The sequence below is a fragment of the Arvicanthis niloticus genome, chromosome 16 (genome assembly GCF_011762505.2).
Source record: "Arvicanthis niloticus isolate mArvNil1 chromosome 16, mArvNil1.pat.X, whole genome shotgun sequence".
Lineage (NCBI taxonomy): Eukaryota > Metazoa > Chordata > Mammalia > Rodentia > Muridae > Arvicanthis > Arvicanthis niloticus.
In genome coordinates, this window is record NC_047673.1 from 48068138 (window position 1) to 48084406 (window position 16269).

At 45.5% G+C, this 16269-nt stretch overlaps 1 protein-coding gene across 1 annotated transcript in view; it reads right to left on the reverse strand.

Annotated features, from left to right (window-relative positions):
* Galnt7 (polypeptide N-acetylgalactosaminyltransferase 7) overlaps nucleotides 1-15315 on the reverse strand; it is a 125520-nt gene extending 110205 nt beyond the window's left edge. The window contains 1 exon segment of the mRNA XM_034520477.2: nucleotides 15135-15315. Coding sequence (XP_034376368.1) covers nucleotides 15135-15260 — 126 coding nt within the window. The 5' untranslated portion in view covers nucleotides 15261-15315.
* Between the last annotated feature and the right edge of the window lie 954 nt (nucleotides 15316-16269).

The following is a 16269-nucleotide window of genomic DNA, read 5'->3' on the forward strand; positions in this document are numbered from 1 at the left end:
ATGTGCAAGCGAGCAGTAGAATGTGGAGGGAATGCAAAAATTACATACAGCAAAACTTTAAAAGGTTCATTATCTTCAATTTTAGAAATGAATTTCATTCTCTCATTAGCACTGGTTCATGAGCAGAGTTATAAGGTTCAGCTATCTTTAATTAAAAAGAATCAGGGAGACAGAGAGAGAGAGAAAGAGAAAAAGAGAGGGAGAAAGAGAGAGGGAGAGAGAGAAACAGAGACAGACAGAGAGAAACAGACAGAGACACAAACAGACAGAGACAGAGAGAGACACAAACAGACAGAGACAGACACAGAGAGACAGAACTGGATATATTCAGAAAATGTACTTCTCCGTGTCCATGTTTGGCAGTTGTAAGCAAGCTAGCCAGGTTCCAAACTCAGAGATACACCGTACCTGGATGGCAGGTCTGGACGTTCTACCTCATACACTGCACACCTCTACTACATGAAAGAACCTTTCTCACATTTAACACCCACTGTGACCCAAAGAAACTGACCAACCACTCAAGGGCAGGCTTCATAATCAGAGAATCAAACCTTCTATCAAAGGAAGGAAACAAAGAACTAGCTAGCTAACCAAATGGCAGTTCTTTTCATGAATACTGAGGGACCAACAGGGAAGGTATTTCAATCCATTCGGAAACAAAAATCTACAACAAATAAATACATATTATCTCTGCTATATCTCAAAAAAGGATTTATGCCTTATTGTTATCCATAAAAACTAGCATCTGCACTTTCTGTATTTTATCAGGTCTTTTAACATACATGAGACATACTTCCTTTTAAATACAAGTGCTGGTTTTTCAAGCTTAAAGTGGATGTAAATCAGAATGTTTCAAGCTACTTGCTTGATCTTTAGAATGTGATTACTGCCAACATACATATACAAGGTGTGTGTGTGTGTCCCCATGTGCTTGTGTGCATGCATGTGTGCATGTGTAGGTGGAGGAGGAGGGAGAGAGAGGGAGAGCCTGCCTCAATGCACACATCAAATGGAGTGCACGTGGAAGTCAGGACAGTGTCAGGTCAGTCCTTGCCTTCCACTTGGTTTGAGCCAGTCTCCTGCTAGCTGGCCTATGCTTTGGAGGGCTTCTGCCTGCTTACCATCTCACCTTAAGGGAACTGGGATTAAGAAATGACTCGGGCTGTATCACACTTGGCTTTCCAGGGATCTGGGGATGCAAACTCGGAACCTCATGACTGCACTTGCTGTGCAGTCACTTTCCCCCACTGAACCATTTTCTCCCAGCCCTATAAGGAAGATGTGAGCATTCACTTTTTTGCTTAGCATAACCAGTTAATTGAAGAGAAGTCAAGGATAATGTAACGGTCTCTTATGAACCATGATTGTACTACAGTGAATCTATTCATTAGACTCTGGCTGGGATTTTCTTCAGCAGAGTCAGGGGAATAGCTTGCATTGTTTCTGTGATAGTAATTAATGGAAAACAAAATGAACCTGTGTTTATAGAAATGTCTTCCAATTTTCAAGTATAACACTGGAAAAAAAACAACCCAAGAAGAACCACATGGCATATAAATATATAAGCCTGATACTTCATACTTCACACATCAAGGTTTGCAAAAGGGTGTGGCATTTTTGTCTCTGCAGATAGATACTGTCCTTCAAAACTGTACTCTGCTTTCATGTACCCTGCATTTATTTTAAGATACAAATGTTACATGTTGGCTACAAGAAGAACAGGAGTTATCGATTCACACAGAAAACATGTTTCTTTAAAATACTAATATTTTAAAAACCATCCTCTTTTAGAAGAGAGGATTTTAGAAAGCTATTCTCTAACCATGTTTTTTTTTCCCTTTACCACTATCATTTATCTGGACTACAGGCAAATTTAATTGCTAAGATAGAAACATCTTCCTCCAACCTTCTCATACAGATACTTGCCTTAGACTTTACTCTGAGGCCATCATACAAGGAAGCACAATTAATTAAACGACACACCTGCATGTCCCTGCTCTAGCAATCTATAGCTTAAATGCTAAAACAAAATTTCAACTTACCCAAGTCCCAGGTTGGGTGCTCTCTTAGTTTAAAAAAAAAAAAAAAAAAAAAACAAACATCCATCACAGTAGAAAACTCATAATGTAAAAAGTCCTAACAGCTCAGTCATCTCTATTCCGCCACTCTGAAAAGCACTCTGCAGTCATTTATTCTACATCATAATTGAGAACATATTTGCCAAAAACCTAATGGACTTTTTATCCATTTTAAATCATCCTGGCAAGAATTAGTAGATGCTGGAACTTGGGGAGGTTTTAAATGAATTCTTTCAAAAGAAAAGATGTAAAACCTTCAAACAAGATTGTAAAGAAAACGAGTGCTAAGACTTACATAGCTTACCTTGTTGTATTAGAGATTAAAAGATTATTTCTCAAGGATTAGTTGAATTTTAAGAAGCATAATAATCAAGTTATCTAACAAACGTTGCATGGCAAAATGCTGAGTTTGCCACAGGAAAAAAAAATTGCAGAGGTTATAGATATTTCAGCCATTGCAAATCAGCTCAAGAGAACCTGTCTCCTGGGGGTGGGGCTGGGGTGGGGCTGGGTTGGGGCTGGGGTGGGGCTGGGGGTGGGGTTGGGGTTGGGGTTGGGGGTGGGGCTGGGGCTGGGGCTGGGGCTGAGTTGGTATAGTGATTGCCAAGCCAGGTTAGGTCCCCAGCGCTAAATAAACTAGGTGTGGTGGCATGCCTGTAAACTCAGCACTCAAGAGTTATAGGCAAGAAGACCAGCATTCAAGACCATCGCCAGCATTCAAACCAGCGTGAGATACATAACATCCTGTCTTAAAACCAACAAAAGTCCAATGCAAAATATATCCCAGACAAGTTTTTAATTGGCAGCACAAAGTGTATCTTTTATATGTCTACGAGCTGCTGTTGACAAAGAATTGCAGTACAATATAATATATTCTAGGGTACCTCTTTCTAGGAGAAAGAAATATTCACTCATGAACGCAGAGTTTTTCACCGCAGCGGTAAAGAAATTCAACTTCTTAATTGACGTTACCTCACCAGGTTGTAAAGTGTTTGTGTTACTGAGTAGGAACTACAAACCTAAAAGAATTAGGATGCATCTGTGGTTCTCTCTTGTCATGTCCTATACCTGAACATTCTCACAGGCAGTTGCAAACGCACACACCTGCTCAAGCCACTTCAGTGTACTGGTGGTCTACTTTCATCCCAGAGTTAGCTGTTTGTATTGCTTGTCAGATAGTAGATCCCAATACACATGTGCATAAGGGGTTGGAGAGAGGACTCGTAATTAAGAGCACTTGCTGCCCTTTCATGGGACTGAAACTTAATTCTTAGCACTCAATCCGGATGGCTCACAACTGCCTGTAGCCCCAGTTTCAGGGATCCGGTACTCTCTTATATCCCTTAGGGCACTCACATATACCTGTGTACACACATGCACAGAATCACGGACATACTTATAAATAGGAAAGCCTTCTTAAAATGTATATGAATGTGTACCTCAAACTCAACAGGATTTTAAAAATGTAGAGTGTAACAGTAAATGATGTTGGGCCAAGACTTTTCTGAAGTACTCCAAGCACAGGTTTTAGGACTATTTTTATAATATGTAACTGCACCTTACTAGTCTGTGCTTTAAAAAAAAAAGTCACTTAGTCTTTTAAACTAATATATCAAGGTTGAAATGTTCAGCTAAGTATAATAATACTGCATTGATATTGTCACCCAAGGGAGAAGGGGCTAATTTTAACTCAGAATCCCAGGGCACAGCCCACGAAAGTAGAGAAATGCAGGCAACAGGAACTTAAAACAGTCTCATCGCAGCCACAGTCGAGAGCGGAGAGAATAAATGCATGAATGCCTGCTGTATAGCTGGCTCTCGCCACTCTCATACAAATCAGGAACCGAACCCAGGGGATGATGAGATGGCCCACTTTTAGGCTGGGTCCTTCCCATACTGATCAAGACCCAGTGGTTTTCAACCTTTCTAATGCTGTGGCCCTTAGATACAGTTCCTTATACAGTAGTGACCCCCAACCATATAAATTATTTCATTGTTATTTCATAACTGTAATTTTGCTACTGTTAGGAATCATCATATAAATATCTGATATGTGGGATATCTGATTGGGGGTCGAGACCCACAGGTTGAGAATTGCTGATTAAGACACCTAAGATAATACCTGGTAGACAAACAAATATGTCAACCTAATCTCGGCAATCCATCATTGCGAACTCCCTTCCCTGGTCAGTTTCGTTGACAAAACCATCACAGGCAGTTTCCCTGTGAATGACTGCTTAATACCAGGCTCTCATGTAAGGTACGTACACGGTGTGTAAGCATGTAAACACTACAGCATACTATAAAATGATTTCATAAAAGCAACACAAACGGGAGCCTAGAGGGATTGCTCAATAGTTAAGAGCACATGCTGTTCTTGCAGAGGACCAGAGTTCAGGTCCCAGCATAGGATCTGATGCCTTCTTATGGCTCTAGGGAACTAGGTACACACACATGCACATAAATACATCATTTCTGCATGTGGGTGTGCCTATGTGTCCACACACACACACACACACACACACACACACACACACACACACACAACTTAAAAATTTCTACAAAAGCTAAAATTACATCTAAGCCAAACAATTATTAAACATGTAAGCTTGCTACTGAAGAGAGTATCATACCTCGTGAGGCTACATGCATCCTGAAACTCAAAGAATCAATAAAAATTAAAAGATGAAAAAAAAATGATTAGAGCATCTATTCTCTTGCAGAACGGTTCCCGGTAGTGAGTGATTTAATTTTAATTCACCAGTTAAAAAAAAATCTTGGTAATAACAAATTCCAATTGCTTTGCTTAGAAGCCTATTAGCAGACTAGTTGGTATTGATATAGTACTGCAGTTAATTGTGCCTTCTAGATTTGAGAAGCAGGGCTACTCTGCGGCAATCCCATAAACTTAATTAGATAATGCAAAGTTAATTTTTTTCCCCCTCCAGTCTCAGTGTGCTGGTTCTCGGATGCGGTGAACTGAAGCAGGTCTCCCTGTTGGCATGTCAAATGCTTCTCCGGGTGATGCTCTGAAGCACTGCGAAGGGGAGCTGGGGAGCTCGAGGGGGATGTATAATGGGGCAGGAAAGAACATTTCTCAGGTTGAAATATGCACGATTCTTAGCAAAGGAAGTAACTGCGAGTTAGTTCCTCCTCCTTCTAGAGGACTTAGTAAGCCCTGGGTAGCGGCTGTTCCAGTTGTCTGCGGCTCTCAAAGCTCACAGGACTATATTAAAATGAAATGGTAAATCTCGTCTTGAAAAACAGAATGACATATCAGAATTCCCCTCGCCCCCCCCCCCAAAAAAAACCAGAAGGCTGAAATGCTGAGCCCAGTTCTCCTATTCTGCCTCTCCACCTTTGCATATCAGCCAAATGGATGCATGAGATACTAACAAGTGGCCTAATATTCTTGGCATCAAATTTCTAACTTAAAAAGTAAAATGATTTTTTTTTAGGCAGCTTTAAAAGACATTCTGACTGAAAAGCACAAAACGTCTAATATATATTATCATAATATTGAGTCTATGAATTATCACAATCATAGACTACACATCAACTCAGAATACACATGCATGTCTACACATACACAATAGTATGCAGAAGGAGGTAGGCACTTTGTTGGATACAATCATTGTGTTCCTCTATGATGGTAAGAAGAAGCTTTCGAACAATCCTCCAGCGCCTACCTACGTATTTCCTGGAATAAATTTCTTACCAGCTTCTTCATGTGAGCCAGTTTTCAAGTCTCGCTATTTACTGAGATTGCTGAAGTTACACAGGCCCTCCCTCTCTTGGCTGAAACACTACAAGTTGCTTTACTGGGAGGTAGTGTTTCCACTGCCGCTGCCATGTTTTCTTGACCCAGCCTGTGTCAATACTGTGGCTTGTGAGTCTGCTGATGGCCCTTAAGTTATCGCTTCCGCGCTTCTGTAAGAGCACTACTCGGCTGTAGTCTTAGAGTCATCAGCACCCTCTTTTCATTCCATCAAGAACTCATTCTCCCCTCAAGCAGGTCTACTCCTGTAATGTCACCTTGGTTTCCATCTCTGTGCCCCTCTCCTGGGTAAGCCTCATCCCAGCCTAGAGACGATAATATCCTACTAGAATTTAGCCTGCACTCTGTTTCCAGATTTTCCCTTGCCCCCCAGCTCTGACCATACATATCATTCAGTCTCTCAAGGCTCATCTCTATAGGGTCTCCAGGACTGGCCACGGTCTTTCATGTTTTTACATACTTTGTCCCTGTGTCCTTGTCATGGTATATTCGACTCGTCCCCCCCCCCTTTTTTTTTTAAAAAAAAAAAAAAAAAACAAGCACTGTGCTGACATCTAGCTCCAATTAATCTAGATGCTGGTTCTCTGAGATCCCACAAGCCCTAGTGGGGTTGGTAATACAGCTCTTATCTCAGCCGCTGCAGCTGTTTACATCTGGCTGGCAAATCTGTTGTGGGAGTGCGTGTGTCATTCTGTTTGTCTAAGAACATGGCTAGTAACTGAGATAGTCATCTGTTTATCCTGTAACCCAAGACACTTGAAAGGGCTGAAGGACAAAGAATAGAAACTGAATCCATCACTTTAATAACGGACCACTGACCTACACTGCAGGCAAGCGCTCTGACTACATGTCTAAGTTCATCAAGTTTATTCTCCCTTTCAGATTCACAAGGCAGGTTTAAAGTCATTCCTCCGGCTTCAGCTCCATCTTCTTCCGGACCATTCGTGTCAAAGCATCCTCTGCATTAACTCACACTATCTGGTACTGCATTGAGTTTGTCTGAAAAATCCATGAAACTGTTTGCAGATCACTCTTTCAATATGCACCCTCTGGGCATGTTAACATCAAAGGCGAAAGGGTGAGTGCTGAAGTTCAAATGTGGAGTGTCCACACAGGCTCCCAGGTTATCAGGGGCTTGGCTAGCGATGGAGCGGCTGGAGGGTGGTGAACGAATCCAAGGGTTCAGTGGATGAATTCCCTGTTAAATACACAACATGGTGGCAATACTTGGACGTAGAACCTTCACAGGGAAGTAGGGCAGTGGGTCATGCCCTTCAGGACTGTATCTCACCCTGACCCTACCTGTACTGCCATCCACCCTCTGCTCCCTTGACAGCAGTGTGAGCTAGTCTCCTCCACCTGTTTCCCCTCCCATGACACTGAAAGCACTGACATTGTGAACCAAAACCAATCTCTCTTCCTTGTTTAGCTAAGGTATTCTGTCAGTGATGAAAATACTGAGATCCTGACTCTCAAGTTAGAACCCTTGAGAGTAGACATTTTTTGCTTGCTAAGGGAACAATCCGGAGTAAAGGGTTCACTGCAGCAGCCTTGTCAACAGAGCTGGGTTAGATCAAACTGGCATCAGAAGGTTGTCACAATTAACAGGGCATATAGAATATCCATGCCTGATCCATAGTAAGAATCCAATACATATTAGCCATGGTTGTTACTGTTTAATACTGTATAGCAGGGCCAATGCCTAGAGCGATAGAAAGCAATTAGTATACATTTAGTAAATATTTGAAATATCCATAAAGTAGGAGTTGATATGTGAATGTCACCATCTCTTCAATCTCACTTCAAAAGCCTCCAAAAAGCTACTCTAAATGTTAAATCAATAAAATCCCACCCAGATCTGTAGTCCCTCATTCGATTTCCTTCAAAATGTGGCCAGAACTCCCTTCTCCAATCAAATTCCACCAGTCCTCACCAATAAAAGATGATATGCTTTCTGGTCTCATGGTATTCGCTTAGTCTAGAACGTTCTTTCTTGCCTTTCTACCTGCTCTTAATCCCACTGACATTCAGGGCTATCTAAATGCTATGCTTTTTGTTTTCCCTCTTAACTTTCACCTAACCTAGTGCAGCTCCTTAAAGATCTCCTTTTTGTGGCTGCTACATAGTCACACAACTCATCTCTCTTAGAAAAGGCCTAACATCTTTGACATTTCTATATCTCCATAGGACAGCCCAGGGGCACACAGAAAGGCCTCAATATATTACTTTGAACAAATGGAAGATGGAGGTAGGGAGATATTAAGAGGCCTAGATTTCTCTCTCTCTCTCTCTCTCTCTCTCTCTCTCTCTCTCTCTCTCTCTCTCTCTCTCTCTCTCTCTCTCTGTGTGTGTGTGTGTGTGCGCTCATACACACACAGGCACAATTTATTATTACAGACATTACTATGTGGCTATCAGGACAAGCCTTTAAAAGTCTTTACCATGTCACAGCTTATACCTTCTCTGTCATATACCACCCACAACTCCTACAGCAATGGATAAGGTTTAACAAACACTCAAAGTCATAAGAAACAACTGGTGGATGGGTGTCATGTTTATTGTATTGAAGCAAGAGAAGAGGGGTATGAACAGAGAGGTATTAAGTTTGACATATGAGAAAAACCACTGGCAGAGAAAAACTGGAAACTCATCCCCACCTAAGCTACAAGGCAACAGGCAGCATGTGGGAGAGAAGCCCATGACACCCATGCTTAGGAGAAGGTGCGTGCAGTGTAGAGAAGCTAACAGCCAGAACTTACATAGGGCAGAGCTTCTGAGTGACTGTCCCAGCTCATCAGCCTGTTCCGACCTCCAGGAGTGCTTCTTATATTTCTTCCCAATAAACGTTCCATTTCCATCCTTACTTGTGTGTCCTTGATTCAATTCACAGTCCCAGAATATAATACCTGGACATCTCAGTGGATGCCCTTCATACTCCTATCCCCACTTATTACAATGGCAGTGACTCCAAATTCCTCCTAAAATGTCAGCAACATTAACAGACACTCCACTTTTTCACTTTTCCCTTCTTTCCCTTCTTTCCCTTCTATCTATCTATCTATCTATCTATCTATCTATCTATCTATCTATCTATCAATCATCTATCTGCTCTATTCATGGCCTTCATCAACTGCACACTAGAAATCTAGATTATTTTGCTCCTTTTTTTGGTCAGATTACATATTCAATCTCCAAGAGTAGGAATTAACATTCAAAATATGAACAAAGACAATTATCTACTCTGAAGCTGAACGATCCGAATTTCCCTGCACTCGGCTAGTCATACTTTGCGGATCAACTAATTTTTTCCCTTTATGTATAAGTACTAAGTTAGAATGTGCAGAGAGTTGTTCACTAGTGATCCTAAATGAAAAGTGACTTTCCATTCCTGATGCACTCCTTCCTCTTGCTCCAGTTTACCGCAGCTCGGTGTGCTGCAGCGTATACAGAAAGCCACCCCTACCCCTGTCTTACTTCCCATCCCACATGGCTGGCCTACCCGACAAAGTAGTGATCCAAATTCAACTACTCAACAAACCAATCAACAGTTCTCTTTACCTCTTTACTGAAAAGCACGCACTCCACAAATGGCATTTCTAAGTCTTCTCTACCAATTGTTACTAACAAAAAACACTGTGCGCTGGTTAGGTTTTTGTACACCAACTTGAACCTCAATTGAGAAAAGGCCGCCATCGGGCTGGCCTTCGGGAAAGTTTACAGGGGTGGGAGTGGTGTTTGCGAGATGACTGATTAATGTGGTGTGGCGCTGTGAACAGTGCTGCTCTGGATCCTAGGAGGCAGAAGTAAAGCAGCTGACGGTGAGCCTGGGGAACAAACCGGTCTGCAGTCTTGTTCCAACATTCTAGTTCAGTTTCTGTCTCCAGGTTCTTGCCTTGCCTTCCCTCCCGGATGGAGTGTATAAAGTGTATCAAGGGTAGACTGAAATACACTCTTTCCTCCCTGAGTTGCTTTTGGGCATGGTGTCTATCACAGCAACGGGAAACAAAGTAGGCCACAGTTCCTTGAGACGCCCTCCTGTTGTTTGCTTATGCTGCTGCTGGGTTAAAGAACAGCTTTGTTTCTTTAATGTCTTTTTTGCCAGATAAGAGAACATGGACTTGTACTTGGTATCCTATGGGCCGTCTCTATAGAGCCTGAGTGGGAGGAGGAAGGGACATCTGCAAGCAGGGTGCTACCCGGCCTGACTAAGGCCTCTCAGGAGAGAACCTTCCCCCAGAACCAATACATACAGCAATTTGGAGAGAATATACCAAATAAATGCTTGGGCTTTAGAGAGGGACCATAAGAAAGGCATCATCTCGCTTTATGTTATTCAACCAAGAAAGAAATTGATCAGTAGCTTCTGTAAATTCAGCACCAAGGAAAGGCAGAGAGACAGAAACAGAGAGAGGTGTTATGATCAGGGAACAAGAATTCTGCCTCTGAAGTAGTCAGTGTTCTGAAGCTTAAAAAAAGTCTCTCTCTCTCTGTAAAGTCTCTCTCTCTCTCTCTCTCTCTCTCTCTCTCTCTCTCTCTCTCACACACACACACACACACACACACACACATACACACACACTCCATGCACACACACACACACACACACACACACATGAGCATTCACACACACATGCAAATGCTTTGGTAACCTGTGAGGTCAGATGTCTTAGACTTAATAACCTGGGGTTTCTATTTCCATGTGGGACCCGGAGAGTGGAAGATTGAAAGTACCTAAGAAAACAAAGACTTTCTGAGGCCTGTGGTCTCCATAGCTGGGTGAAGGCCACTGAAGGCTTCTGCTCTCGGTAAGGGATGGTCTCACACAAACGGCATCTGTACTTGAGGCAAAGTCTTACCGTGAAGACCCCATCCTCACTGCACTGAAGTGACTGGTACCCTTGAACCTGACGGATCAGTCAGTCCATGCACCGCTACCCAACTAAGCTAGACTCCCCTCATCTTCCCATCATGCTTATCATTTGAAACCTCTTGCATAGGATTAGTTGCTGAATTGGTCCTATTGAGAAGGCCTTGAACTTAAGTGTCTTGGTATCTGCACAGAAAAGTATCAGTTTGCACACAGGTCGCCCCAGTACTGCACATTTGAACAGACATTCTAAAGCTAAAGACCTGTCAACATTTCCACTGCAAATCTTTCTCTTCCAAGTTTAGCACAAAAACAGTCAGGGGGAATTCCTGGAGAAAATGGTGTCACTCTAGAACACACTAGGCTTATTTCATAAGTGATGGCCTTAAACTATCCATTAAAAAACGCTTACTTATAAACTACAAACGGAATGCACAATCTTGTCTTCCTAGCTTGTCCTAATGTAACAGATAGTTATCATTCTAGATTTCTTGGCATCTCCCCTTCCACACCCATCTTCCAAATCTTTTGGGCTTTTACATCTCTGCCTGGACTTGAATCAATTTACATCATCTCAAAATCACCTGGCCAAGCAATGTCATGTGTGACCCAAACTACGACTAATGGGACTCCTGTCATCTGTTCTACAAACCAACACAAGCATACTTCCTTGCAGGGAGCTACAGTAATCTTTCCAAAACATGAATATTGTCATCTCTTAAATGCTTACATCCTTCAGTGGCTTCCTACACCTAAGATGTAAACTCTTAGCGTGGTCCACAAGACCTACCCTGTTTGTAGTATATCGTTCTATTTAGAACACACACTATTCAGAGGTGTGGTCTTGTTGGGAGCAGGTGTGGCCTTGTTGGAGGAAAGAGTACCACTGTGGGTGTGGGCTTTAAGGCCCTCATCCTAGCTGCCTGGAAGCCAGTCTTCTAGAGACCTTTCAGATGAAGATGTAGAATTCTCAGCTCCTCCTGCACCATGCCTGCCTGGATGCTGCCATGCTCCTGCCTTGATGATAATGGACTGAGCCTCCGAACCTGTAAGCCAGCCCCAATTAGATCTTGTCACAGCAGTGAAACCCTATCTAAGACACTCTTGGTGTTTCCATACATTGACCTTCCTGTTTCTCACCTTATCCTTCCTACTTCGGGTCTCAGACCCTTTGCCCCTGCTGCGCCTTTCAGGACTGCTCTGACCCACGAGCAGTTCAGCAACTACTCTTGTTCAAACCTTTAGATTTCAGCTCAAAAGTCAGTTATTTAAATAAGATTTGCATACTCAAACCTCTCCATTTTCTTACCTCCTAAGGTTTTCCTTCATAACACAAGTGTATTCATGTGTTTCTTTCATAGCACAATTGTATTTGTATATTTGTGAAGGCTTGATAACATGTATTTTTCTCACCAGGTTGCAAAACTCATGAAACTAAAGCAAGAAGTGTTTCCTTAAATAGTTAGCACTGTATCTAGTATACAGCAGGCATTCACAAATGTTTGACTGTATCAACAAAAATGATCATATAATAGCGTTGTGGACATAGCTCTGGTGACGTTTTTGCTGACCATGCAAAAGATTCCCTGGCACACTAAAACATCTAGCATGGTGATTCATGACTGTAATCCCTGCACTCAAGAGGTAGAGGCAGAAGGATCAGAAATTCAAGGTCATCTTCAGTTACATACAGAGTTCAAGGCCAGCTTGAGCTACAAGAAATTCTTTCTCAAAAAACAAAAGTCAGATTAAAATGGTAAGGTCATTTAAAGTATCATTCACCCCAGAGAAACACCAAGAGGCTCAGGAGAGGGAATTTTGTCTTCATCTCACTGCTTTACAAAATTAAAAGCAAAGACATCTTCAAAGTACTCTTTAGTTCCGATAATAACAACAGGTCAAGATAGAAGTGGCCCTGGTCGGACAGAGCCACAGGCGTATCTGATGTGAGTAGAGGCAGAACTTTCATTTGGTAAGGTGGATTGTTCTGGCCTAGCTCAGGTCTGCTGGAGGGATCAAGAGGCCACATAGAGACCCACATCCAAGACTGAGAAGCAGGTTCTCATAAAAGAACTGCACTGCAACCACAATGGAAAAGTGCCACAAGGTAGAGGAAAAACCCAGGACTCAGACTCAGCACCCAAACCTTCCCTAACTGTCCCCTAGTACTGGGTCTGAAAAACCCTTAGGTTCCTTTTAATCAGAGGGAAGAGACAGTCTCTGATAAACAAACACTCTTATTGACATCTGACGCTTTAAATTGCTTTAGATTACCATTTGCTCGTAAGTTATTAATGTCTCCTGATAACTAAGCATTCTTTTTAATATACTGTGCTAGTACATCTTAAAAAAAAATCTTTGTCTATCTTGGGCAAATTATAGAAATGACAAGTTATACTAGGTCCATTGAAAAGCTTATCAAATAAATTGGACAAAAAAATTAAGCTATGCTCACTTCACAGCCATTAAGGTGGGCACTACAGATTATTACATATCAACACTAATAAACTACCTAGAAAGATGCTATGGTGCACCCCCACTTCTGGAGTCTCATACAGCCCTAACTGTCCTTTAACTTATGTATGACCTTTTTCAGCCTCCCAATTGCTGGGATTCCAGGCAAGGCTCCACTTTGCAGGGTCCAATCATGACTTTAAAATGATAAGAACTGCGGGGCACTTTGCACATTAACTAGTTTTGGCAGGTTTTCAATTTCCTTCTCAGAAAAATGAGGCTTAAGATTATCCAGCATCATATAATGCTTTTATATAAAAGAGCATTTGATGACTTGAAAAAAAAATCAATTTCAATATTCATCTCATCAAATCAGTTTGAGGGCAAAAATAAAAAAAAAAAAAATCACTACCAACCCTGAGAGAAGGAAAAAAATTGTCTCATCAATTTAGACGGACTTAGATGGGACTCCGCTTCGGTAAAGCCAGCCTCAAATACTGCAATTTGCATTTTAAGTTGTGTCATAAGCAACAACCGAGAAGGGGGAATCTCCTCTAGGAGCCTTACTCTTGGAAGGTCGTCACAAACTTTCCCTCTCAACTTCCTGGCGCTAACTTTCCAAAAGTAAAGTTAATAGAGTAGATCATGTAGCTGCAACGCTCATTTTTGCAAAAGGCAGTTTCTTAGAGACTCCCATGGCTGCTCAGCTTGTGTGTCCCGGAACTCCTAGTGTCTTCCACTCTCTGAGTCTGACCTGGACTCGAAGCCGTGGGCTTGGAGGGCTCGGAGGATGAGGAACTCGAGGGGGGTGTAACGGTTCACCATGCTGGGGGGGGGGGGTCCAAACTGGGGAGGTGAGAGCGGAGCAGTTTGCGCCGCCAACTGCCGGGTGAGCATAGCTCAGTGGCCCGATCCCGGTAACTAAAGTTCCGAGCAGCCTGACTAAAGCCTCAAAGCCAGGCACTGTCAAGGCTAACGCCAGCGCCGAGGGCGGCAGACGGATGCGTCCCAGAGGAGCGCGCCTCTCGGCGTCAGGCTGATAGAGCAGGCAGCGAGGGGCGGCCAGGAGCCGGCACAAGTTAGGTCCTCGGCCGGAGCAGCTCAACCAGGGCCCGGGGAGGGCAGCCTGCTCCCGATCCGCAGGACGAGAGATCGCAGCGGGCGGACAGGGGATCCCCGGCGCCCGGGTGCGGGGACACCGATCCCGGCGGGGATGTGTCTCTCCCCTGTCCGAGAATCGAAGGGACAGGGGGTGCGGGGCGAGGCCTCAGCTACCCGTCGCACCCGGCTCCCGGCCACGGGAGTTGCGGGGAGGCGGCGCCGTGGGCTGGAGCCCAAGGCGGGCAGGCTGGGGGCGCCCCCGCGGCGAGCACCGGGACTGGGCGGGGACCACGGGAGAGGCTGGACCGCGGGGCCTGCTCCACCGGACCACGGCGGCGGCGGCGCGGGCATCTCGCCTCCTTCAGGCCTGCACGCGCCACAGGCCGCAGCTCGGACCAACCCCGCGGCCACCCGCCGCCAGCGCGGGGGTCGCAACCCCGAGTCGGACACCGAGCAGCCTCGGCTCCGGGAAGCTGACTCTGTCCCGCGATCCCGCCCCGGCAGTCCCGGCGTTAGAGCGGCCACCTAGCCGCTAAGCCGCCGCCGCAGCGGCAGCAGCTGTAGCGCGGGTGACGGCGCTGAACCCGGGGCGGGGACGCGCAGGAGGAAGGGGCGGCCAGGGGGCGGGCCGGCGGCGGCCGAGGGGTACCCGCGGCGTTGGGCAAGGCGCCCCCGATCGGCCGGCGCTGGGCCAGCGCCACCTGCGGAGCTGCGGCGCCCACGCGGCCGCGACCCCGCCGCCCCTCGCTCCCGCCACACAGACACACAGACACACACACACAGACACACACGCGCGCGCGCAAACAAAACAAGTTGCAGGTCGCCGCTGCTGGAAGGGGCCAGGCGGGTCACTCACCCTCATCCTGTCCAGTGGGCTCGGGTCGTCGGGCCGGGAGGAGAGGGAAGACCAGAGCACCACGAGCCCCAGGAAGCTTCCCACCACCAGCAAACTGCGTAAGATGAACCCGATCTTCAGCCTCATCTTCCTCCGGCGGCGAGAGACACACAGCCCGGCGCAGCCGCCGCCACCGCTCTCCCCTCCCTCCTTCCCCCTCCCCCGGCCCTCCTCCTCCTCCTCCTCCTTTTTCCCCTACCCGGATCACTACGCCCGCCGCCCTCCCCACCGCCTGCCCTCTCCAGCTCCAGATCCGGAACTCCCCTCGGCTTTACCTTCCCCTGGCTCGGCCCCTCCGCCCCCTCCCCGCGCCTGCCGCTGCGCTGCGCTGCCGCACCCCCCTCCCCTCCGGCGGCCTCCGCAGAGCTCAGACCGGCCGGAGTGTGTAGCTCTCCAGGCTTCCTTTCTCTCTACCTGCCCGCTCTAGCTCCGCAGTCCCCCCTTTTCTCCACCCACGACCGCGAGAACCCCCGCACCCCACCCCCATACGAGTCCCTAGTAACCTTGGAACTAACTTAACACTTTTCCCCCAGGTCTGGTCTTAGCCTTTGCCCTACGGCTCCGCTTCCTAAAGCTTGCAGATCCCCAAACTTTTATTGTAATTATGGACCAAAACTCTGTCCTTGACGCCCGTGCCCTCCCAGGATGCTGCCGCCGTCGCCCCTCAGGTGGACCTGCAGCCGCCCTAGGCTGCCCTGCCCTTCCAGGCGCCCACTGCCCAGTCTCCCCAGCCAGAGGCTTGCAGGAAGGAAACCAGGAAGTCAGCCGCCGCCGCTGCAGCAGTTGCTCCACGTGGCTGATTTATAGCTGGATTTTTTTTTTTTTTTTAATCTTGTTTTTTCACAGGGCTCCTTAAGGAGGTGGATTTGTAATCGAAAGGCCCAGGTGACATGTGCAAACACCAGAGAACTAAAAGAGGACTCACTTGGAAAGGCAGTATTACCTTTTCTCCTGAGCTAGTTAGAAAGCCAAGTCGACTAGCTAATTCGCACTACCGTCCTTGTTGATGGACTTGTAAGTTCCTAGTCTGGGGAAAAGTGGATTTTGGGCTTAAACGTTACACACATGCATCGTTGCTTCTCTCACAGATGATTTT